General features: G+C 47.6%; 1 protein-coding gene and 1 non-coding gene across 2 annotated transcripts in view; one reads left to right on the top strand and one right to left on the bottom strand.

Annotated features, from left to right (window-relative positions):
• Positions 1-1,920: 1,920 nt before the first annotated feature.
• Positions 1,921-24,546, top strand: part of WWC1 (WW and C2 domain containing 1) — a 155,180-nt gene continuing 132,554 nt past the window's right edge. Inside the window, exon 1 of the mRNA XM_043596305.1 lies at positions 1,921-2,048. Within this exon, the coding sequence (XP_043452240.1) occupies positions 1,930-2,048 (119 nt within the window). The 5' untranslated portion in view covers positions 1,921-1,929. The remainder of the gene's footprint in view (positions 2,049-24,546) is intronic.
• On the bottom strand, positions 20,228-20,331 carry LOC122496564. The gene has a single exon (XR_006300860.1). It is a non-coding gene; the product is annotated as a U6 spliceosomal RNA (small nuclear RNA).

Genomic DNA, 24,546 nt, shown 5'->3' with positions numbered 1-24,546 from the left:
TCAATAACAATGGGTATAAGTATTCCCTACTCCAAAGGGTTGTTGTGAGGACTAAATGAGATTGTGTGTGTGAAGCACCTAGTGCCATTTTGGCTTCGCTTTTGAGCTAGTGCTCTAATCAGTAATAGGTTTTTATATTGTGAAAGTTTGGCCCAGTAGAGGAAGTGAAGAGGGCTGTGGGAATCCCCCTTAAAAGGATGAAGAACTCCTACTTAGGGGTGTTGTGGGCCAGTCTGAGACCCATGATTCTGGACTTCTGTGCATGGCATCTATGGAATGAAGGAGGGTAGGCAGGGCCAAACACTGAGCTCTAGGTCTAGCCTCAGGGAAGTAACTGACTTTGCATGGGAGGTAAGGAACTGCCATGGTGGGTCTTACCTATCAAGAGAAAATGAGGCCAAAAGCATGGGATTCCTTCCCTTGCTCAGCACACTCTGGCCCATACAGCACAGGATGCTGGCTCCTCTGGGAGACTGTGGGGCTCAGACAAGAGGATACACCGCAATGGGCTCCAGTCCTCCAGGCCAGCTTCCTGCCAAATATCCAAGGCAAAAATGGTAAAACATACATTCAGGAAACACAGACAAGCCAGTTGATCCTTAACCTAATCATGCCACCTTTTTATATTTAATTACATACTTTTAATTTCTCAAGAAATATTACGATTTTAAAATTTCTTCTAATTTTTTTTTTTCAAAATGGAACTTTGTTTTGCTGTCTTGTACTTTCCCCCAAATCCATAACATACCTACCTCAAAGTATCACAGGACAGAGCCCCATGTGAAGCTGCTAGCCCACAGTTTGGGAAGGGCTAAGGACTCAATTTAGCTAACAACACCATCATTATATTACTTTACACAATGTTTCCCCTGACACTCTTTGGAAGTCCTCCCCGGGGAGGGGATTCATAGTATGTACTCCTAATCTTAGGGACCCTGAGGAGAGCTAGCTACATTAGCAAATACAGGGGTGGGGGGATGGTGAAACAACACGGGGAGAATGGAATGAGAGGGAGACAGATGGTGAGTGTGTTGGGGGAAGGGACCAGAGATCCTGGAAAACTTATGTTCCCTGATTCGCAAGAATGTTTCCATTTAACCACTTCTTTCCTGACTCCTGATGCTACATAAGTGGGGAGTTGTAAGATTTGGGGCCACCTGTACCAAGAGCCTGGACACGGGGTGGAGTGAGCCGGGAGCGTTGAAAAGCAGAGGCATAGCGGGTCCTGCTCCACCACCTGGGGCTCCAGTCCTTGTCCCGGACCCAGGTACGGGCTGTCTGCCTTTCCCCTTGCAAGGGCGGCCACCGGTTCGGACAGTCCCACGAGGGGGCGCGTCTCGGGGCCTAGGACCCGCCCTCACAGCGCTGGGCGCGGGGAGGGGACCCGGGAACCCAGGCGCCCAGCGCTCCGCCTCCCGTTTCCGGGGCAGCGCGGTTACCTGCACCGCCCGAGCCGCACCTGGCGGAGGCAGAAGTCGCAAAGCGAGCGAGCGCAGAACGGCTCAGTGGAGAGGGGCGACTGCGCCCGGCCTGGGGGAGGAAGAGGAGGAGGCGGCGGCGGCGTGGAGGGCGCAGCGCGCCGCGCGGCGGAGGAGAGCAGGCGGCAGCTGCGCTTGGCTCGCTCTGCCCCGCCGGCCGGGCGCGTACCCGGGCCCGCACCGCGCCGCTGCGGGCGCACATGGCAGCGTGAGAGGCCGGCGGCGGGAGCAGCGGGCGGCGCCGGGCGGGAGCCGCAGGGCCGCATGGACCGCGGCGCCACCCCGGCCAGCCCCCACTAGGGCCCCCAGTCCGCGGGCGCCACCTCCCCACCCCCCCATCATGGTGCCTCGGCGGCCGCCCGGGCCGGGTACGGCCGGCCGGAGCCGCTGAGCCGGGTGCCCCCGCGGCGGCCGGGAGCTGCATGGGGGAGCGCGGGCCGCGCTCGGGAAGATGCCCCGGCCGGAGCTGCCCCTGCCGGAGGGCTGGGAGGAGGCGCGCGACTTCGACGGCAAGGTCTACTACATAGACCACACGAGCCGCACCACCAGCTGGATCGACCCGCGAGACAGGTAGGACCCCGGGCAGCCCCCACACCTCCCGGGCTGGCCTGGGGCTACCAGCCTGGACTGGGCAGGGGGAGCAAGGGAACTCTGCGAGCCTCTTGCGTTTTCTTCAGTTTGCCGCCCCCATCCCCACCCCCACCCCCCGCGGTCTGGAGCGCTGCTCCTGCCCGGGTGGGCTGCTGGGAGGAGGGGACGGCCAGTGGGCTGACCATAGCCCCCACCGACTCCCCGATGGAGGACTTAGGCCCCAGCCGGCACCTGCCCAGAGTTTTGACCTTAAGCTCTAGCCCCGCCCCCCGCCCCTTTTAGGAAGAGGTCGGGCGGGGGCTGGGGGGCGGGCAACTTTGCCTTGTGATTCTGGGGCTTCCCAAGGAGGCTTTCCCCAGCATGAGGGGGGTGATGGGGAAGCATCTAGTTTGGTGGGGGTGGTAGGGACCCAGGATTCAGTGGGAAACTGCTGGAGGAAGGACTGTACGCGGAGGGGAAGGCAGCCTAGAGTGTGGTTTTTGACAGGTGCCTGGGAGGCTCTTGAGAAGAGCATAGGAGCAGCCAGGGGTGCTGGAGGCTGGAGTGGGAAGGAAAGGAAGGAGCGGGGGAGAGCTGATCTGGGAGACTGGTTCTCCAGGAATCTCACAGCAACTTGGAAGCTGTTAGGATGTAGATGGAGGTGAGAGGCCTCCCGCAAAGCCCTGCCCATCGCCTCGTTCTCCCTTTCTTCCTCCGGGGTCCGGAGTTCCTCAGCTCTGCACCAGTGCGTCCTGACCTTGGTGGGCACTAAGGCGGCTGTAGCACAGGATATTTATTTATTTATTTATTTATTTATTTATTTATTTATTTATTTATTATTTTGCTGAGGCAGGTGGAGTCTGAGATGACTGGTATGGCATGGCTCTTAGCTTCCAGACTTTCTCACCCGGTTTTGATTGCTTGGCATTTCTTTCCACACACACATACACACACCCTCCACATGTATGTCCTGAGAGGAGGCGAGAACCACCCTCTGAGATTGCTTTGTTGTCCTTCGCTGTCTTGGTCTGTGGTCTTAGTGTCTTAGGAATGTGGAATTTTCACCTGGTCAGTGTGACCTTTGGGTGTTAGGTGCCTGCAGAGCAATAGAGATGAATTTTTTGGACCCTTCTTCTTCTTACGGGGTTGGGATGGAGGTCCCGGAAAGTCCAAGACGGGGTGTGTAGCAAGGGTTTTAAAAAAAGGAGCAGAAAGAAAATTAGAGCAGAGATTCCCAGTAGTTTCTGTGAGCACTTTAAGTTAATTCATTTAACATTTACTGGGTGCTTACTCTCTTCTCAGTACCATGTGGGATGTCTCAGTGTAATATGGAAGATAATTTTTTTATTTTTTTAAATAAGCCCTATGCCCAGTGTGAGGCTTGAACTCATGACCTCAAGATCAAGAGTCATATGCTTTACCTACTGGACCAGCCAGGTACCGTTGGAAAAGAAATTTTTTTAATTTTTTTAATGCTAGAGAAAACATCCCTTGGGCAAGCTGCTTTAACTCTAAGCCTCAGGTTCCCACTTTGTAAGATTAATGGTTTTCTTGGAAGGGAAGGAGTAATAGTCGAACTCTAAAAATTGAAAGGGGCATAGATGATCAGGGCCCAGCTCTTATTTTCAAAGGTAAGAGAAAAGTTGAGGCCCAGAGGTGTGATTTGCTTGAATATGTTGAGCTTTCCACCACTTGCCATAATACACCATTTTCCTTACCAGCTCTGACGTTCTAACCTTGTCCGGAGTCACTTTCCTTCCTCTTCATTCCCCCTCAGGGTCACCTGTCCCCAGGGACGCTGTTACAGTGTTGGTGCACTAGGCAGCCCCTTATTCTCATCTAGAACATACACAGGTTCAGCCTTCTGTTTCCTCCCCAGTTTTGGTTCCTGAAGCTTACTGAGGCCAGTGTGCTGTCAGCAGTGCGATGTTGGAGGAATGAGACAGCCCTGCACCCAGCAGTGCTCCCTCACCCTAGTCGTGAATTTAGGGACTTCTCTGAGGCTCTGAGAGGATAATACAGCTAGAGAAAGCTTCTCAATTGTTTACCCTTGGAAGAGGGCAAGTGTAAAACTGACTTGGCTACAGCATTATTTTTCAAATTTTAGTATCATGTGAACCACCATCATGATTTTATACTATATCGACCTGTACTGTTGCTTATTTAATATTTGACTTTAAATCAACTGAATTTGAAAATTTGAAAATTTTCAACTCTCACAAATGGGAAACCAGTAACATCTATTGTCATAAATAGAAGAGATCCTCAAAAATACAGTGGAGCAGAAAAAAAAAAACAATCCAGTGCCATTATATTGTAGCTCTCTACTGTAGCCTGCCCATACCCAAGCAACAGGTGTCCCCAGCCTTTGTTTTTAGGCAGATTGGCAAGCAGTGGAGAGGAATTAAAAACATACTGGCATTTAACTAAGCTGCTCACTTCACCTTGCAACTCATTGGTTTTAATGCATCTTCCTACCTCCTGGTCATTCCACTCACACTGGGCTGGTGGGGGTGGGGACTGAGTTTGGGGTGCTGAAATGTACCTAGTGTAACCCCAAGGTCACTGTTGTGGTGGGCCAACTGGAAATTTTGACATCCACTTGTGGCTCTCTGGAATTTCCCTCCTGTACACCCCATTTGGGAATTTTGTCTTGTAGTCATGCCTGTGTGGCCTCAGGTAAAGCACTTGACCTCTTTGAGGTAAAGTGCTCCATTGGTGAGAGAAGACAGTTTATTAGATGGTCACAGGACCCTGCCAGGTCTCAAATGTGATTTCGGACTCCTTGGCCTCGTCTTACCCCTCTTGACTCCATGGCCGAATGGGGAGAGGGGACTGTAACGAGGAAGAGGAAAAAAATTAAAGCATAAATGAGCCAGACTTCTTCTTTGCGGTGGTGGGATGGGGGAAGTCAATTCTGCCAGGGTAGTTACATCTCTGCAACTGATTAATGCTGTGAAGCAGAAGATCACATAAAAAATTCTGCTCCTTAAGTGTGTGTGTGTGTGTGTGTGTGTGTGTGTGTGTGTGTGTGTGTTTGCATTTGTCTTGGCTTTTTCCTTACCTGAATCAGGGAGATGCCCGCCCATTCCCCTGAATTTAAAAGAAGTAAGTCAAAGGGTCCTTCAGTCAGAAAAGTGATTTCTTAGCCACGAAGAACAAAATAGCGTCTCGGGTTACCAACCCTGAAGAATGTCTTGGCACATTCCTCCCTCTGGGGCTGAGCTGTTTCGTGTGCTGTCCGGCATGGAGGCTACTGGGGGTAGGGAATCCAGTTTTCAGCTTCCCCTTTCACCAGCGGGTCGGAAGAGCAGCCAGGCAGGCGGCCTTGCCAACTCTCTTCCCTTCTCACCCAGGGCAAGACTGGGAGGCCGAAATTCCTGAGGACGGTTGTCCCAACAACCGGAGAGGGTCCAGTGGGCAGCTTGGGCCCTGCCTACTGGGCCAAAGGCTCCAGCGGCACCACAGGCTGGCCTGGGAAGGTGCCGGGCCTGTGGGGAATCAGGTGCTGCAGCTCAGGTCTCCCCAGCCCTTTGGAGCACTGTTCCTTTAGCAGAATGGCTCTGGGTGCTTCTGGGAGCTCCCAGCAAAGGGCCAGCATTCCTTGTGTATTTAACTTAGTGGTATGCAAAAACAAATATGCTGATTGTTCTCCGAGGAAGAATGGGTTGTTTGAACTGGTCCTGCCAGAGAAGGTTCTTGAAGCCTAATTCCTGCTTAATCTGTGGTGTGTGTTCAGACCTTCTTCCAGGAACCACCTGGGAACTCTGTAGGCACAGTTTCTGGGGCTCTGTGATAAGTACCAGAGGCCCACATGGCTAAGAGGCTATGTCAAGAGGACCCAGCAACTTCTCTCATGATAGGAGGAACTTTTGCTAGTAACCTTGTTATTTCAGAAATGATTTATATTGTAGGAAGTTGGTCTACAGTCTTAAGCTCTTAACCTCCTTCTGGCCACAGACCCTTATGAGAATCTGACAAAGGTTAAAGATGCTTCCTGAACATTTAAGATACAAAACAGATGAACTTAAGGGAAGGGAAGCAAAAATAATATAAAAACAGGGAGGCGGGGCAAAATATAAGAGACTCTTAAATATAGAAAACAAACTGAGGGCCCTGGAGGGGTTGTGGGTTGGGGTGATGGGCTAAATGGGCAAGGGGCATTAAGGAGGACACTTGTTGGGATGAGCACTGGGTGTTACTATGTAGGAGATGAAGCACAGTTATCCTCCTGAAATCATTATTGCACTATAGGCTAACTAACTTGTATGCAAATTAAAAAAAAAAAAAACATGCTTCCTGAAGGAAAGTGCAAGTGCATAATTTTGGCACATAATTTCAGGGGGCTCTTGGACCCCTGCCATACTCCTGCCATAGATTAATTTCAAAACTGCTCATCACTGCCTATATGCTCTTCTGTTTAGCTGGGTAGGAAATAACGACTGAGCATTTATTATATTCAGGCAGTCTGCTGAGTACATGGGTGATTTCCTTTAATCCCTCTAATAACACTGCGAATAGGTACAATGGGGAAACTGAGGCTGGCGGGGTTGAGTTTGGTGAAAGCCACTCAACTTTCCTGAAGCTGTAATGCCAATGCTAGGTACATTGATACTAGAAAACGCATTTCTAACCACTGCACTACTCAGCTGCCTACTGAATTAGTTGCTGAAGCAAGGCCTGTGCTCCCTTGCCTAAGGAATTTGGCCTTGGGGAATGGAGCGAGGACAAGCATGATTTCACTTACCTGTACCATTCTGGTGTGACCAGGCCACAGTTAACCAGAGAGCAAGTATGGACAACGGAAAGAGTGTGAGCCTTTGAATCCTGGCATCTTGGGGTGCCTGGGTGGTCAGTTGGTTAAGCATCTGACTGTTGGTTTTGGCTCGGCTCGTGCTCTCACAGTTCATGGGTTCAAGCTCTGGGTCAGGTTCTGGGCTGATAGCAGGGAGCCCACTTGGGATTCTCTCTCTCCCTCTCTCTCTCTGCCCCTCCCCTGCTCACAGGTGCACTCTCTCTCTCTCTCTCTCTCTCTCTCTCAAAAATAAGTAAACGTTAAAAAAAAATGAATCCTGGCATTTTGGATCTGCTACTTGCTACCTGAGTGAGTGACCTTGGCAAGTCGCATATTCCCTCTGAGTCTTAGTTTTGTCTTTTCTGTGATAGAGACATACATATAGTTGTCCATAATGTTATGGACATTAAATAAGCTAAATCAGATAGGGCAGTTAGCATGGAGCCTGATACCCACGAGGTACGTGGGAACACTAGTTCTTTTAGCTTTTATTAGAAAATGCCTGTGAAACACTTGAGTCAAATGGAGACTCTCTGCCCAGCTCTCTCCCCAGTTTTCAGCTGGGAAGGACCTTTCTGCTCTTGTAACCCAGCCCTCTCATTTCACTGATGAAACTAAGACTCAGAGACAAGGGACTTGCCCAAGGTCACACCTTGAATCTTTAGGAAAGATCTTTTTCCCTCTTTCTCTTATGTAAACTTTTCCCTAAAAATCAGATCCAGTTTCTCCTCACCCACATAATATTTTGGGAATATTTTATGCTTGTGGCTCAGTTATTTTCCATAATCCTTTCTGGTGGTGTAGACCAGCAGGTTTCTTTCATGCTGTCACGACCGTTGGTGAGTTGTGTCCTAGGATACTGAATTTATGCTACACACTGGTCTGAGCCTTTTCTATTATCACATGCCATCCTTTTGCCAACCTTGTGCGGTAAGTGCTGTTATTATTTTCATTTTCAGATGAGGAAACTGAGACTTAGAAAGATTAACTTGGTCAAGGTCACCGGGAGGTGCTGCACCCCAGATTGGAAGCCAGGTAGTTGGACTCTTAAATCCACACTCATATTTGCTGTAGCTACTCCAGAGTCCCCTGTCAATAAGGTGGAAAACTTGCTAGGGTTCTCAGGGAGCTGTGTTGCAGAGGAGGCTTGATCAGAGAAGCCTATGAAATCCTCGGGGGATTAGGAGACTGTTGGGCACCCTCCCCCCCCCGCCTTCTGGGAGCAGCCAGCTAACCAGAGCTCTGGGAAGGAGAGAGCAGAGATGGAGGCAGAGAAACTCTAAAGGATACAGTGTGTGTTGAGAGCTCAAAGTCGTTTCCAAGTCGCTTGGGTAAATGTTCTCGATGGCCAGGGAATTAGTAGCCAAGGCAGCTACTCTCTGTCACCACCCCTCCGGCTTTTTGCCTAGCTGAACTGACCTGATTCTCCAATCCCCTGGGATCCCAGGTAGCTATGAAACACTGCTCTTTTGAAGAGAAGAGAATCAGGTTGCCTTAGTTACTGCAAGGGTAGGAACACCAAGCTCAGGTGCACATAAGGGGAGACAAGGCTCAAAGAAATGGGAGTTGGAAGGTGGCTGGCGTGCTGCCACACAGCATCTTGGATAGAAGAAGTCTTGGTCAGGTTTTGGTGGCATTTTAGGGGTTGCCAATTCAGGTGCAGTTGGCAGTCCATGCTGACTGTCAGGAGCTCTCTCTGGCCATGCCTGCCTCCAGGCAGTGAGGATCTACAGCCCCCAGCTCAGCGAGGGGCCCTGGATAAGACCCCCACTTCCCATGGAGAAATGGCTTGGGTGACATCTCCTAGTGCTTCCACTTGGACAAGGGCAGATGGCTGGATCTGGGCTGAGTGTGTGTGTGAAAAATTCACATGCCCTGCGTCTCCCAGTATGGAGAGGGCCAGCCGGCTACAAACCCTTAGGCAGAACAGCGAGAGTCCCTGCTTGCTGCTGACGGGCTTCTTGGCTGCCTTGAATCCCTGTTTCAGAGTGAGATAAAAGAAGAGAAAACTCAGAAACTGGATACAGTGGTGTTTTGTTATTTAACCTTCGCCAGCAGGCCATTAAGCCTCCAGCTCCTGAGCAGTAAACCTCTTGCCAAAATAATTGAGACGGGGACACGCGTTTAGTGTTGCTGTGTTGGGAGAACATAGAACATTCTATAAAGATGCTGGACACAGTGGGGGATGGAGAAGAGAGAGTGAGAAGGAAGGGAAAAATGGACAAGTGCCGTGGGTCACATCCTCCCCTTCCCCCTACCACCCCCGCCCCACCTCCCCAGCCCCATTCGCCTCCTCAGTGCTTCTACCCATGACATCTCACCGGTAGAAAGAAATGGGATCTTTCAGTTTCAAATGTCTGCCAAAGAAAAAAGACCGTGGCTTAAGTTCTCACTCAATGGTCAGACAGAAAAAAAGTGAAGCTGCATCAAGATTAGGGACACCTTTGTTGCCTTTTTTCTTCCCCTGCTCCATTCATCACACTCTGGCAGCCAGGACACCAGGCCAACGGCAGCTGCTGACTTTCCCCAGCCGGCTGCCTGCTGTTGCTGGGCCTGGTTCCGTAGCAGCCCAGCTGTCCCCACACTGTCTTCCTCCCTGCCCAGTGGTGGTTACTTGTTTCATTGGTCACTGGGGCAGCCTTAGGATCCACTGATTGGTACCTGACTTGGAAGGATAAAATAGCAAGATACAGGCATCAGGTGGCTGCTAGGATGAGGTGACCTTGGGATAGCCTTCTGATCGAACATCTGTGATGGCTTTTCTTAGATAGGACTCTTAGCATTTCACTTTGTATTCTAGGAATTTCTTCCAAGTGCGTGGCTTGTCTTTGTATTACTAGCAACAAGAACAATAACTGGCATTAACATTGGTGGTAATGAGGATGATAATAGTTATATTTAATCATCGTTATCTAGTATCTGTCACGTGCTCATTGTATATTCCTGGCATTTTGCAAATGGGGAAACTGAGGCTAAGAATGGTCAAGTGTTAAATTTAAGGTCACACAGGTAGAATGAGGCAGAATTAGAATCTGAATCTAGGCCCATCTGATTTCAAAGCCTTACTCTTTGCACCACTGCACAATCAATAAATTTGGAGAGGGGGGGAAGCAGAGGGAAGAGGACCTTTCTAACTACAGAGAAACCAACAGAAACACACCTATCAGCGTCTTGTTCTCTGTGGAGGAAAATGTGTGCTTCCAGCCCAACATTGGTCTGACGTTCCACACTATTCCCTGCAAGTAGATAAGGTCTTCATAAAGATCTTCACAGGGCACCAAATCAAGTTCTGGCCCCGTCACTACACGTAGTAAGTGGCCTTGAACAAGTTTCTTCTCAGAGTAGGACCTACCTACCCCTGGAGAATGAAATGACACCAGACATGTCAATTCTTAGCCCAGTGCTTAGTGCACATGAGGCTTTCTAATGGGAGCTGTTACTCGTCAGGCTCGTTTGCCCTCCTGTGCATTGGTAGAGGAACAGGAACCATTGTTCCTTCCTTACCAACTCAAGTGTCTTCCTGTAAGCCAGGGCTCATCTGAGCCAGATTGACATCAGAGCTTACAAACCACCTTGGCAGCCCTCATTATATAAATAAGTCAATAAATTCTTTTACCCTAGTCTTATCGGAGACAAGCCCTTCTTTGGAATTTCTGGAGTGAAGTGACTCTTGCCAGTGAGCTGGCACCAGGGCTGTGTGTGAAGCAGGGGTAATGAATTGCAGTTGTCATGGCAGAACTAAAAAGGCTGATGCAAAAACTGGAGGTATCTGGAATTCATTTGTAACTGCTTGATACCATGTCTCTTCGCTCGAGAAGTGCCTCCCCCCTCCCCTTCACCCCCAGGACTGTTTGAGAGCTGTTTGAGAACCTGCTGATTTTAGCATGGTGGTGGTGCAGAAGGGCATTGGTATTTATCTCGTCCCACCCAGCCAGGGGTTGGCCATTCATTCAGCAGGTATTTATTGAGTGCCTACTGGGCTTCAGGCTCCGTTGCTAGTGCTGAGGATCAGAGCAAAGTCCCTGCTACAGCAGGGTGTACCCTTGGGCAAGGGAGAAGGGCAAATAGTTGAACAGATAAGTTGCATTATAACTGGGGGCTTGGTGTTCTCTAGAATTCTTTTCCCCATCTTAGGAAGATGGAGGGACAGACCTGTCCGCCGCACCTGTTGGCAGTTGTGCTGTGAATTTAGCTTTGGAACTGGAGACATTTGTGCCTTCAGTAGGGTGTTGCCAAGAGCCTGTTCCGATGAGCTGGGCACTGCGTGCGCTAAGAGCTAGAAATGCGAGAGTGAGACACGACAGTCAGTGTCCAACTCGTAATATTTACTACAAATTAGTGAGAGAGTCATCAAGCTGGGCAAATATAGTTGGAAATGCCAGGCTCTCTGAACCTGGGTTTCCTTCCTCCCCTGTTTCATCTGGATTCCTTTAATCAGAAATATTTATTGAGTGCCTGTAAAAGGATAGGGTGCCTGTAATATATAAGGCATTGTCCCAGCACTGGAGACTCAGCAGTGATTGGACCAACAAAAATCCTGTCTTCATGGAACTTAGACTTTAGAGCAGAGGTTGTCAACGTGGGGAAGCCTCAGAACCCCCTGGAGGCCTTGTTTAACTCCACTCCCCAAGTCCCACCTCTTCCCCCACCCCCCAACTCTACTCAGTAGGGCTGCTGTGGGGCCTGGAAATTTGCATTTCCATCAGGTCCCCAGGTGATTCTGAGGGTCTTTGCTCTATACTTTGCAGAGCCACTGGCATTTGGCTCATTGACTCTTCACATTAACCTGGGAGAGAGTACCATATTATTCCTGTTTTATAGATAGGGGAACTGAAGACAGCTGGTGAGGTAACCCGGCCCTCCTTCTTATGCTAAAGGAAGTGGTTTCATAAACAAGCACTGTTTACCTGCATAGCTCTGATTGCTCGGAGCACAGCAGTTGTTCTAGGTCTTTTGCTAACCTGAAGCCCAGTGGTGGCAAAATGTGGAATGGTTTTCTCCTCCATTGTGAAATAAAGCACAGGGAAGCAGGAAGTCTAAGGGGATTCCAGAAGCCAGAAGGACTTCTCTTCACATTAGAATGTATAGCATTTATGTATCCATACTCTGGAGAGAATCAGAGGACATCAGTGCTGAGCTGCTCTGCAGAGAAAGAGTGGAGAAAGGGTCACTGGGCTCCTTCACCCCTGGGAACTTATGCCATCTGCCCAGTCCTACGTCAACACTAAGGAGTGTAGCAGAGGTGTGTGGAAGAGGTAAGGCCCTCTTCTCACTGAATCCTCACAAACCCTCTAGGGAGGCATTGTTTGTGCTGGTCCCCTTGACCACAATTTGGATTTTACATCCCATCCTTGTCACCTTGTCACAAGTTCTGTGACCTTGGTTAAGTTATGTAAACCCTCCTGAGCCTCAATTTCTTCACTGGCAAAATGAGAATAAGTTAGAACATACTTCATAGGGTTGACCAATACCAAATTAGAGGTGTCTCATTATATTCAAGTTCCACTCTCTGGATAGTTCTAAATGCAGCAATTAAGGCCTCCTCAGTATATTTTATAGCTTTATCGATCATTATATAGTCACTGCTCAATTCATATATTTAGAGTACCAGGTCTTTTGGACATATAAACCACTTTCTTTTTGTTTCTCTGAAAAATCTGATCTTATTTAAGAGATAAACATCTTTCCAGTAAACAATGACTTTTGCTAGATAGGACTATTAAAAGATATCTTAACAGCTCAGGGAGTTTCAAAACCAGCCTGAGTGCTTTAGTTCCATTGCTGACATAAAACAAACATTTGCCAGCTGCCAGTGGAGACCCTGGGTATTTCATCAGCCTCCTCACTGGTCACCGAGACCAAGTTGTCAAAATGTGGTCCCAGACTAGCAAGCATATCAGCTTCTCCTAGGAACTTGTTAGAAACACAGATTCTCATGTCCACCTTTGCCCTACTGAATCAAAAATTCTGGGAGTGGAGCCCTGTGATCTTTTAAGGGCCCTCCAGGTGACTCTGCTGCCCCTTCAAATCTGGGAACCACTGGCCAAATGTTTGCAGGCAGAATGACCTAAGATATTTTGTTAGTGGTCACAGGCAAAAATTTGACCAGATTTGAAGAACCTTCTGAGCCCAGGTAGGTGCAACCAACTGAAATGGTCTTCATTGCCTTACGAACATTTTAGTATCATCCCCAATCTTATTTTGTCCAAGCTGGACCTTCAGCAGGCCCCACCATTGCTCAGCATCTTTGCTTCAAGCTTCAGTTCACAAATGAAGTTTAGAAAGGCCTTCCCCATGTACCTTCCGTAGTAGAACAGCTTGACTACCTGGGTGTTCTCCATCCATGGTTATTAGGTAGCCCAGTGCATGCTATAGGAGTGCACTGAGCCAGGAGATGAATGCTCCTCGGTTGTGAGTTTTAGATTCTCTCTGGCCCTTCTTCAGAGCAACAAGTCACTTGCCTTCCCTGAGCCCTAGTCTCCATTGCTCTACCACAGGGAATAATAACCCTTGATCTCCTTTCCACAACAGCGATAGGAGCTGGGGGACAATAGGATCAGTCAGTGATTCTCCAGTTTGATTGCATGTTGGACTCACAAGAGGGGAGTGCTAAAAAATACCCATGTCTGAGATGCCTGGGGGGCTTAGTCAGGTAAGCATCCAACTTTTGGTTTTTGTTCAGGTCATGATCTCACAGGTTCATGAGTTTGAGCCCTGTGTCAGGCTCTGTGCTGACAGTGCAGAGCCTGGTTGGGATTCTCTCTCTGCCCCTCCCCACTCTCAAAATAGATAAATAAACATAAAAAAAATACCCATGTCTGGTCCACTCCCAGACATTCTGGTTTAATTGGACTAGGGTATGGTCTGGGCATAGGATTTCTAGGGTAGAGCCAGATTGGAGAACCATGACCGTAGGTAAATATTGTCTTTCCTCATAAGCACTTGTAGAGTGTCAGAATACATGAGAGTACCGTCTAAAAGGTTTTAAACTAAAGATTTATACAGTTCTACCTAGAAAAATTGAGATGATTTAGGAAGTATTTAAAAAATAGTTGTGGAAGGGAAGAAGTAGATCTATGGGGGATGTCAATCACCTTCCCATTGAGCAGTTTCCCCTCTTCTGTACCTGTCTTGTGATTTCTTTCCTGGCATGTTAAGGATCAGAGAGATTTAGGTTCATCTTTGCCTTAATGTGAAAATCTTTAAATTCCCATTGCAGCAGTAATGCTTCTGAATAAATTGGTCTAAGCTGCTGTGGAGATGTAAGCCTGGGGGTTGGGCCTCCAGTGCATCTTCTGTCTGACCTCAGCAGAACCCAGTCTGGATTTCATACATACATCTGTGTCCTTGAGCCTCCAAGAGAGTGGGGAGTGCAGACATTGTCACCATATAGATCATAGCCTGTGGGTAAGAACTAATAATAGCTAACATTTATTAAGACTTTAGATTATGCCAAGGTCTGGGCTGTGGGCTCTGAATGCATTTTCCAATTTAATTCTCATAGCAGCCCAATGAGGTAAGAACAGATACTATCTCCATTCTGCTGATGGGGAAACTGAGGATTAGGGAGTTTGAAAATTTGGCCCAGGATTATAAGCTAATAAGTGGCAGAACCGGGATTCAAAATCAGTCTGCCTGCCCCCAAAATGCACGTTCTTCAGCATCCTGTAGGTCAGGCAAGGCTGTCAGGGAGAGCAACACTGACTTCATACTGGTAATTCAGTCCAGAGCCCCCTTCACTATGGTGATTCCTGCAGTGGCAACTTCTTCCAGTGCTCAGGGTCTGTTTGGAGAGCCAGACTTTTGTGTTTGCTCTACTCGTTTTAGCAGATGTCCTCCTTCAGTAAGCAGGGTGAGTGAGCTGTTTTTCTGAGTATAGTAGGTTTTACAAAATCCCCCCAGGGTTCAGTGACCTGACCAAATTCTTTGGTCCATGGTGGTGATCAGCATCCTTCTTCACCTTCCTTAGTGACTGTGTTCAGTAGAGCTCCATCTCTTATTACTTTGGCACAAAAGACTTAGCAAGAATCAAGTTCCTCTTGGACCTTGGTGTCTTCACAGCACATGGGCTTGGTCTGCAACATTCTTGCTTGCCCAGCGGAACATGCTGTGGGATTTTTGTTTGGGGTTCACTAGAAGTCATTTGGGTCATCTCAGGCCCAAACTGGCTCTAGCTGGGCATGAGTTACCTTGCACTTCTTTGGCACATTAGGTAGAATTGAAACAAAAGAATACCTTACCTGCATGTATTTGGTTTTTGGTGGGAGCTGTGCTAGGAAAGGGGTACAGCAGTGACCAAAGGCAGACATTGCCCTTCATGGAATTTATAGAGAAATAATGAAAACATAATGTAATTACACACTAGGAAAATGAAGAGGATCCTTTGTTAGAAAATAGCATTTCTGGGGCACCTAGGTGACTCAGTTGGTTAAATGTCTACCTCTTGATTTCAGCTCAGGTCATAATCTCATGGTTCCTGAGTTCAAGCCCACATCAAGCTCTGCTCTGATAGCGTAGAGCCTACTTGGGATTCTCTCTCTCTCTGTCTCTCTGTCTCTCTCTCTCTGTCTGCCCATTCCCTGCCCATGCTCTCTCGTGCCTGCATGTACTCTTTCTCTCTCAAAATAAATAAACTTAAAAACATTTTTTAAAAGAAAATAGCAGACCTTGTGAATGACACCAGGGGTCAAGCCATAAAGTTGTAAAGTTCTGTAATTAGAAACTAATTAGAAACACTGAATTTGCTTTTACCTTTAAATAAAGTACATCTATAATGATGACCTGTCTCCCTCTTTGACCAGGTTTTCTTAATTCCAGTCAGTAGCTTTCACATTCAATTTAGTGGTAACAAACACGGTTTCTTCTTAACTTTGGCCAAGGAGCTAGGTTTCCCTTGAGGCAGCATCGTCTATTGAATGCATACATCTGGACCCCCTAAGAGTGGCTCAGATGCAGATTTCCAGGCCCAGCCAGTCAACATAATCAGAATCTACGGGTTATGTGGAACTCAGACTCCACATTTGTAAAAAGAACCCCCAAGTGATTTTGATGCCCTCTTAAGTTTGAGAACCACTGAACCCAACCAGGACTAGAATCCCTCCAGCCTCTTCTGCAACCTGGCCTACTTCTTGGTCCTCATAGCAAAGAAATCTCTTCCTTTCTTCAGGCATCTGTGGATTTCTCTCCAGTGTGCTCAGGTGTTCCCTCTCCAAGAATCAGTCTTCAGTCTGTATGCTCCTACCCCATACCCCTCCCTCTGAAGAACACGGGAGTCCTGTAACCACTGGCTCCATAACCCCTATTCACGTTTTAGTGCTCCCCACCCTCCCCCCCCCCCCCATGCTCTGATCACAGTTCCAGAAAGGTCACAGGAGCCACACAGTGATATCTTCCTTGACTTAACAATGTGGCTGCCCCTCCTCCATCACTGATGTCCTTTTTTTCCTTTATTTTTATTTATTTTGCTGAGATATAATTGACATATACATTTAGTTTTAGGTGTACAATGTAATGATTCAGTTTTGTATATATTGCAAAATGATCATCACAAAAGTCCAGTTAACATCCATCAATACATAGTTATAATTTTTTCTTCTTGTGATGAGAACTTTTAATATTTACTCTTAGCAATTTTCAAATAATGCAATGCAATATTGTTAATTGTAGTCACCGTGCTGTATATTATATCTCCAGGGACTTATTTTTATAAATGGAAGTTTGTACCTTTTGACCTCCTTCACTTATTTTGCCCATCACACCTCCTGCCTCTGCCAACCACCGATCTGTTCTCTGTATCTGTGAGCTTGTTTTGTTTTGTTTTGTTTTTGGATTCCACGTATGAAATCATATAGTATTTATCTTTCTCTGTCTTATTTCACTTATCTTAATGCCCTCAAGGTCCATCCATATTAACACAATATTTCATTGTTCTTTATGGTGGTAGTATTCCATTGTATACATACACCACATTTTCTTTACCCATTCATTCATCGGTTTCCATATCTTGGCTGTTGTAAATGATGCTGCACTGAACATGGGGTGCAGATACCTTTTTGAATTAGTGTTTTCATTTCCTTCAAATAAATACCCAGAGGTGGGATTGCTAGGTCATATGGTAGTTCTACTTTTAATTTTTTTGAGGAACCCCCATACTGTTTTTTCATAGTGGCTATACCAATCTACATTCCCACCAACAATGCACAGGCATATAGTGGTGGTGTTGACACACCTCCTTTATTGGCAGTCACTCTTTTTTTTTCTTTAAATGTTTATGTATTTTTGAGAGAGAGCATGTGAGAGCATGCACGAATTGGGGAGGGACAATAAGAGAGGGGGGCAGAGGATCCCAAGCAGGCTCTGCACTGACAGAAGAGAGTCTGATGCGGGGCTCAAACTCATGAACCATGAGACAATGACCTGAGCTGAAGTCAGATGCTTAACCAACTGAGCCACCCAGGTGCCCCGGCAGTCACTCTTCTGCAGGAAAGGAAAGGCATTTTTTGGCCTTATCTCCTATTGCTCTTCCCTAATAGTGTCCTGTGACCAACCCCAGGCTTTCTGCTACCTCCTCCACAGTGAAAGCTCAAATGCCCATTTCTAGTTGTCTGCTGGACATCATTTCTGGGTCCAGACAAACACTGCATGCAGTCAGTCTACCACAGATCTAAACCTGAATCCAGCCCTGGTCTCTTGCCTTTTCTGCCATTACCATGAGAAAATGCCACTCTAAACCTGCATGGTTCAAATTCTGAGGATCCAAAAGGTATACAGCAAAATGTAGGTACCCCTCCCACCTGGTCCCCACTTACCCAGTTCCCCCACCACACACAGGCAACCCCTGTTTCCATCATCTGGATTCTTCCTCCTATCTGCCAATTCTTCTGCCCTTTCTTTTGTAGACTCTGACACCTTCCTTTTCTGTTCATTCCTATTGAAGCTTAATTGAAAATAAAGACAAAATGAGAGGCCTCCCCCTCCAGCCAACCTGTAGCCTGCTTTCAGATTAGTCTTACATAACCCAATGCTGGCCACCCCTCTCTTCATACCCTTTAGGGCCCTCCTGAGTTTACTGAGGGGCATCCTTCTGAGTTTGACAGTCAAAACCTCTCGAAGCTGGTCCCACTCCATTTTCTACATCTCTCTTTGCCTCACTTTCCTCATTAATAAGATGGTGGTGATAGTAGTATTGACCTCATACTATTTTTAAAGATATTTTAAAAATCTTTTTCCCATGCACATTTTGGAATCTTGTAAATTTTGATATAATTTTAAACTTACATGAAAGTTGCAAAAATGTAAGAAATTTCCATACACCCTTTACCCACATTTACCAATTTTTATGTTACCCAGTTACCTTATAGTCTCTCATTTTCCCTACGTGTAAGTTTGTGAGTCTATGTATGTTTGTATATATATACAAACGCATATAATTTAATATATAAGACCATTATATATATAAACCATTTAAGAGTAAATTGGTTATTACTCAAGTTAGACATCACGTCTCTTTGCCACTAAATACTTCAGTGTTTAGTATCTTTTGTGTCTGAATGCCTGTATATGTGTGTATAAGAAACAAAACATCCCCTTACATAACCATACTTCGTACAATTTCAGTAAGTTTAAATTAAACTGTCTAAAATACTTTACACAGTGCCCAACAGCATTGTAAGTGCCAGTCATTGTTAGCTGTGGTTATAGAGCTGTCTTCGTTGGTCCTCTTGCTTGTAGTCCACCTCGGTTAGTGGCAGTGCCCAAACATGTCCTGCACTTTGCCATTCTCCCGTTGTGGGCCTGTTTCCCAGCCCCTGCCTATATCCAGGGAAGTCCCACCTCCCTCCCAGGCCACGGGTGATGCTACCTGCCCCATGGGGCCTTCCCTCTTCCCTCATCCATCATCTCCCTCCCTCCTCCTGCCTGGAAGGGATCTACTTTAAGTCAAGTCTGTTCTAGTCAAAAGCAGGAAAAGCCCACACGAGGTGGTTCTTGAAAAAGAGGCTGCTATGAGCTTAGATTTCACAGGAATCTAAGAAAGGGAATAGCAGCCCGCATTGCTGGGCAGGTGGGAGCTGCCTCTGGAGGCCATGAGAGGTTTCTGCTGCCTCCTGAAATCTACAAACAACAAATCTAAAATAAATTGCATAAATTTGCAAACCTTGTTTTGAATCAGTTCTGCCTCTAACTAGCTGTGTAACTTCAGGCAACCTACTTAATCTCCTTGAGCCTCAGTTTCCTGGTTTTCTACAAATAAGGCTAAGCATAAGAAAATAATAGCCAGGATTTTATTGAATGCTAAGTGCTATGCTAAATATTCTATATTTTTTAGTTCAGCCAGCTGTCACACTGACTATCTAGGAGAGGTACTATAACTCTCCCCATCTACAGAGGAGGAGGTGGAGGCATAGAGGGGGCTAATGTGATTTGCCCCAGAAAGTGGCAAAACTGGGGTTCAGTTTTGGGTTGTCTGGCTTCAGAGCTCTCACTCTTAAATTGCCATCCACTTTGAATCCATGGATTCTCCCATGTAAGGCACTTAACCGACAGCAAGCCTCAGACTAAATACTCAAAAATGTTAGCAGTTATGATATTACCACAGCATTAGATGACCCCTATCGCCTTCATGGCCCCAGCCTGTCTCATAACCCTTCAGCCCAGCAACCACAGCTAACTTGGTGTCCAGAATTTCAAATTAGTATGAGAAATGCTGGTTTGGAAAAATCACAGAGCTGACCTTGACTTGGACTCAGTCTGGTACAGGAAACCATGACAAGGGAAGCATCAGGGATGCCGTGGTGCCAACCACAGCAACTGTCTGCTCAGGACAGGCTGTGGGCATGTGGCCATCCCCAGGTCATTCTTTCTCGTAACTTCTAGAGTAGATTGTTCTGATTCGGTGGCAGTGAGTAAGACCTGGTGGTTACTGTATCTGAGCACATGCTGGATTCTGAGCTCTGCTTCTGGCCTCACCTCTGTGTGGCTAACTCCCACTCGCTTGTGTGATCCCTGCCTTCTTGCTACGGGAAGTGTGGGCTGTGGACCAGCACATCAGCATCGCCTGGGACCTTGCTAAAAATGCAGAATCTCAGGCTCCACCCCAGGCCCGCTGAATCAGAAACTGATTTTTGTTGTTGTTTGTTTTTTTTTTTTTTTTTTTAAATTTTTTTTTTCAACGTTTTTATTTATTTTTGGGACAGAGAGAGACAGAGCATGAACGGGGGAGGGGCAGAGAGAGAGGGAGACACAGAATCGGAAACAGGCTCCAGGCTCTGAGCCATCAGCCCAGAGCCCGACGCGGGGCTCGAACTCACGGACCGTGAGATCGTGACCTGGCTGAAGTCGGACGCTCAACCGACTGCGCCACCCAGGCGCCCCTGTTGTTTGTTTTTTAAACGTGAAATGCTACATGAATTTGTGGGTCATTGCGGAGGGGCCGTGCTAACCTTCTCTGCATTGTTCCAATTTTAGTATATGTGTACTGCCGAAGCAAGCAAAAGAAACTGCATTTTAACAAGATCTCAGTGGCTCTTACGCACGTTCGTGTTTGAGTAGCACTGACCAGACCATTCAGTACTACATTGCATAGCCTTGGCTTGTTTGTTCGCCTTAATTTTTGGTTTTTGTTCTATGGCTGACTGTGCCTCTTACTAAACTCTGATGTAGGGTATCCCACATAGCTGTATTATCAGTAAACACTGGATTATTACAACCAGTTATAAACACTGTCTGTGGAAAAGAGTTCTTAGCCTGTTCCCAGAGCTCCGCATGGGATGAGGGATTGAAGTTGGATGGGGTGTGAAGGTCAGTTGCAAGGGGATCACACCTGCTGACAAAAGGCAGGTCCTGAGGCTGCAGCGTATTCAGCAGCTGGATCCAAGCAGATGCAGACTGTGTGGGAAGTCCCCAGGGTAGCTGAACTCGGCCCTTGGGAACATGGGGCAGTAGGAAATTGGGAAGCATTGGGAGGCTAGTGCCTGTGGCTCTAACACATAATAAGGAGGCAGCCCAGCAGGCACTTGGCAGAGATCACAAAGGCAGGGTTCCAGGCCTCAGAGACCAGTGGCAAGAGCAAGGAGGTCTGGGAATCCCCCATAAGCTTCCCAGGCAGAGGCTTGAGCCAGCGAAATAAATGGTGGACTCCCTGGAACTAGCACTGAATAGGACAAAAATATTGCTGCACAGGTACTAGTAGAAACAATGCCTTCAGCCAAGGCTTAGGCTGGTTGAGCCAGAGCCCCAACATGCAATCCCTGGTCCAAGCTAGGAGGAGCCTGAGTGAGGTGGTGCTGGGGTGTCAGAGGCCAGGCTTCTGGTAGGGGGGACCCAGGACAGGAGGGGCAGGGAGCCAGCTGTGGGCTGCAGAGAAAGTCTGAAAGACATCTAAAGACTGCCCTGCCTTCCCTGGTGTGAGGTTGGTGAGGAGGTGTGGCCAGATTCCAGGAGGCTTTCCCATCACTGCTTTCTGGGCCCCAGTTCACCTGTAGACAGCCTTTGGTGTAAACATGGACTTTGACCTGACACATTCCTGAGATGATGCCCATTGTCATCTCGTGGAACACAGTGACAGCCATCCCTGTGAGTGGGGGCTCCTAACACCCTCCCTGAGTTCATTTCTAGTTTGTTTGATGTTGGCATGTCTGTCTGTGTAAAATGACGGAAGAACGAATCATTAATGAGCTGGCCAAAGTCCCTTTGGGAAAATTCCAGGAAAATAAACCAATATTCCATCAAAGCCACAAATGGCTCTTTTTTTTTTTTCCATTCCTTCAAAGCAGGGTTTCTCAGAGTGTGGTCCATAGACCTCCTGCCTTAGACTCCCCCAAGGAGCTCATAAAACAGATTTCTGGGCCCCCACCTGAAATCTACTGAATCAGAATCTCATTGGGGCTTTCAGGAAATGTGCATTTTAAATATGCTACCCAGAGGATTCTCATATGCCTTCAACTTGAAACCCTCTCCTCCCGCCTGCATGAACAGTGTGTGTGCCCTGCCTGCTGTTCCTCCCTCCCTGTGCTGCTAAGCATAAGGGCCTCCTCTTGTGGGGAGCCTGCCTTGTCCCAGCTCTGGTCAGGGCCCCTCTGTGCACCCTTGTCACATGCACCCACCATGGAGCCATCATTCTTTTCGTGTCTGTGTTCTCCCAGGCCCAGCACAGTGGTGTCGAACACTTGATTGGTACTAATAAATGAATGGATACCCCTCAAGGCAGCTGAGAGGCCAAGGGAAAGTCACAGAGTAAAGGGTGAGGACTGCAAGCCTCCTGATAAGGAAGTCTGTCACCTTTTGACTCCTTTCTTCTTCATCTGGTCAAGTTTTGGAGCCAGAGGGCAAGCGTTGGACCCTGGGAGAGCCCATGGCTCTGATTGGCTGGGGATACAGCCCACCTGTGTGGGAGCCCAGCTCTGTTGTCTGCCGGTCAAGGAGACTCCTGATGTAGAAGACAAGACTCCAGGCCAGTTTGCCAGCCCGGGCCTGACCCCACATCCAGAGCCACTAGCTTGCGCAAGCCACCTCATCAGACAGGAAGAGAGGTAAAGAATAGCGCTATTGGACCATGGAACTCCCACAAGTACTTTCCGCCAGTTTCTCAGTGTTTGCTACCCTGATTTTCTGTGTAAGGCTCTGAATTGCTGTTTGCCAAACCAGTAACTGTTGACCCAACAGAAATCACACAGAGAGAAGCCCTGGACAGGCTGTCTCAATCATGTCAGTGAAGGTAGAGCCAGATGCCTGTGATCTGATAACATGGCCCATCACCTCTGTCGAAAAACAAGATGCATTTCCTTATTCTTCACTTGAGCACCATGAAACCTGCTTTGCAAGTCCAGGGTCCGTCTTCTGATCCTGCTTGCTTATCTCTGTGTGTTTGTCGGGCAGGGGACTTTTGAGCACCAGCAGGATGTAGAGGTCTTGGTGCAACTCTACGGTTATCCCAGACGGCTATGACCACAGGGGACCTCACTGACCTCTTGATGCGAGGTCAGGGTAAGGGCAGTCTGCTCTCAGTCCAAAGTAGGCTAAGAACCTTCCTTGGTCCTTTGAAAAGATAGGATTGGCTGAGTTCTAGGGGCAGGCAGAGCAGCTGAGACTTCAGTATGCAGTAGGCCCTCAGCAAATGCTTCTTAAATTGACTTGATGAAAGGGGAGCGTCCAGTTCTAGTTAATGTGGGCTGTGTTCAAATCCTCTGGATGTTTGCTGCTAAGGTTGTAGGTAATTACTGAGTTTCTTTTGTGCTTTCTTCATAAGGATATTATTTCTGAATCTACTCCCTTTCTCTTCTCATCTCCTCAAATGACACTTGTAGGAGGAGGGCAGTGCTGTGACGCTTGTAGGAGGAGGACAGTGCTGTGCTATCATTTGGTCAAGATTTTATATTCAGAAGTCTTGTTAGATGCTCTGGAAACTTCCTGGAGGTTGTGACAGCTGCTGGATACCAAGGAATTTCATAAGCATTTACTGTTTTGCTTGTCCTCGCCTTCCAAATGAAGCAGCTGAGGCCCAGGGAGGTTAGGGAATTTATCAGGGTCACACAGCAAGTTGGCAAGAGAGTCGGGTTTCCATCCAGGACAGCTCAGTGCTCGTCACTGCCACTTTGTCTCCTGGAGGTCTTTGGCTTGCATTGATGTAACATTGCTAACACTAGCTGAGTTCTCCACCACTTCTCAGAGGGTTTTGTGTATGTGTCCTGATTTGAAAATTAGTTAAGCTCTCGCACTCTCCAGGGTGCTATGGCTGGAATCCGGGCGCTGGAGGAAGTTCTGCGTCCTTCCTAGAGTCCACAGGCAGCCAGCTCCCACAGACCCTCCTCTGGAGGGCAGTGAGGACAGGAGGTGCTGCCCAGTGGTTGGTGGGTAGCATGGCCGGGGTGTGTGGAGGAGGTGAGGTTTTGATGACCCACAGGACACATGCTCCCTGTCAGCTCCCAGGCACTGCACCAGGGCCCTTCCCTCTACCATACTGTCCTCTTCTATTTCCCTCTCTGGCCCCTGGCCTCTTAGAATCTATAGCTGTTTGGAAAAGTGAGCATGGAGGCCTTTTCAGAAAGAGTCTTGTTCTCCAGTATTCCCAATATCCTCAACACACTGGAGAGAGACAGAGACAGAGAAGCAGGATTGTGTGGGAAGGAGAGGCAAGTGTATGGGAACAGTTCACAGTGTCGATGCAGTTGCTAACGACTCCTGGGATTTGTCTCCCAAATGTCCTGCTTGCACGCAGGGGCGCTGCCTGCCTTTGTGAGGGCCCACACCACACTGAATGATGTGTTATCAATACAGTACAATAGCCCTGGATGTCATGAAGAGCACGGTGTTAGGAGGACACAGCCGTGAGGAGATGGAAGGGCCTTTTTACACAGCATGAGCCAGCTTTTATTGTATAACCCCTGGGCCTACTGGCCCTTTGTTCTGTTTTCTTTGACAAAGGCTTTTTTTTTTTTTTAACTTTCTGATTAGAAACCAGTAGCTTAAGCCTGCTAATCACCTCTTCTGGCTTGGCATGTGGACCAGGGAAAGGCCATAGCACTTAATCTGTTTGCAAAGGCTCTCTCAGTTCCAGAAGTTCAGAAATGTAGTCACTCCCTCCACACTTAAAAAAAAAAAAAATTATTCAGGGTAATTCCTACTGTGATTATAATAATAAACATTCTAAGGTGTATTACAAGGATACCTCTGTTTTTAAATGTTTATTTTGAGGGAGCACGTGTGAGA

This window comes from Prionailurus bengalensis, chromosome A1 (assembly GCF_016509475.1).
Source record: "Prionailurus bengalensis isolate Pbe53 chromosome A1, Fcat_Pben_1.1_paternal_pri, whole genome shotgun sequence".
Lineage (NCBI taxonomy): Eukaryota > Metazoa > Chordata > Mammalia > Carnivora > Felidae > Prionailurus > Prionailurus bengalensis.
The sequence above is the reverse complement of the archived record's forward strand: the minus strand, read 5'-3'. Positions and strand labels throughout refer to the sequence as shown.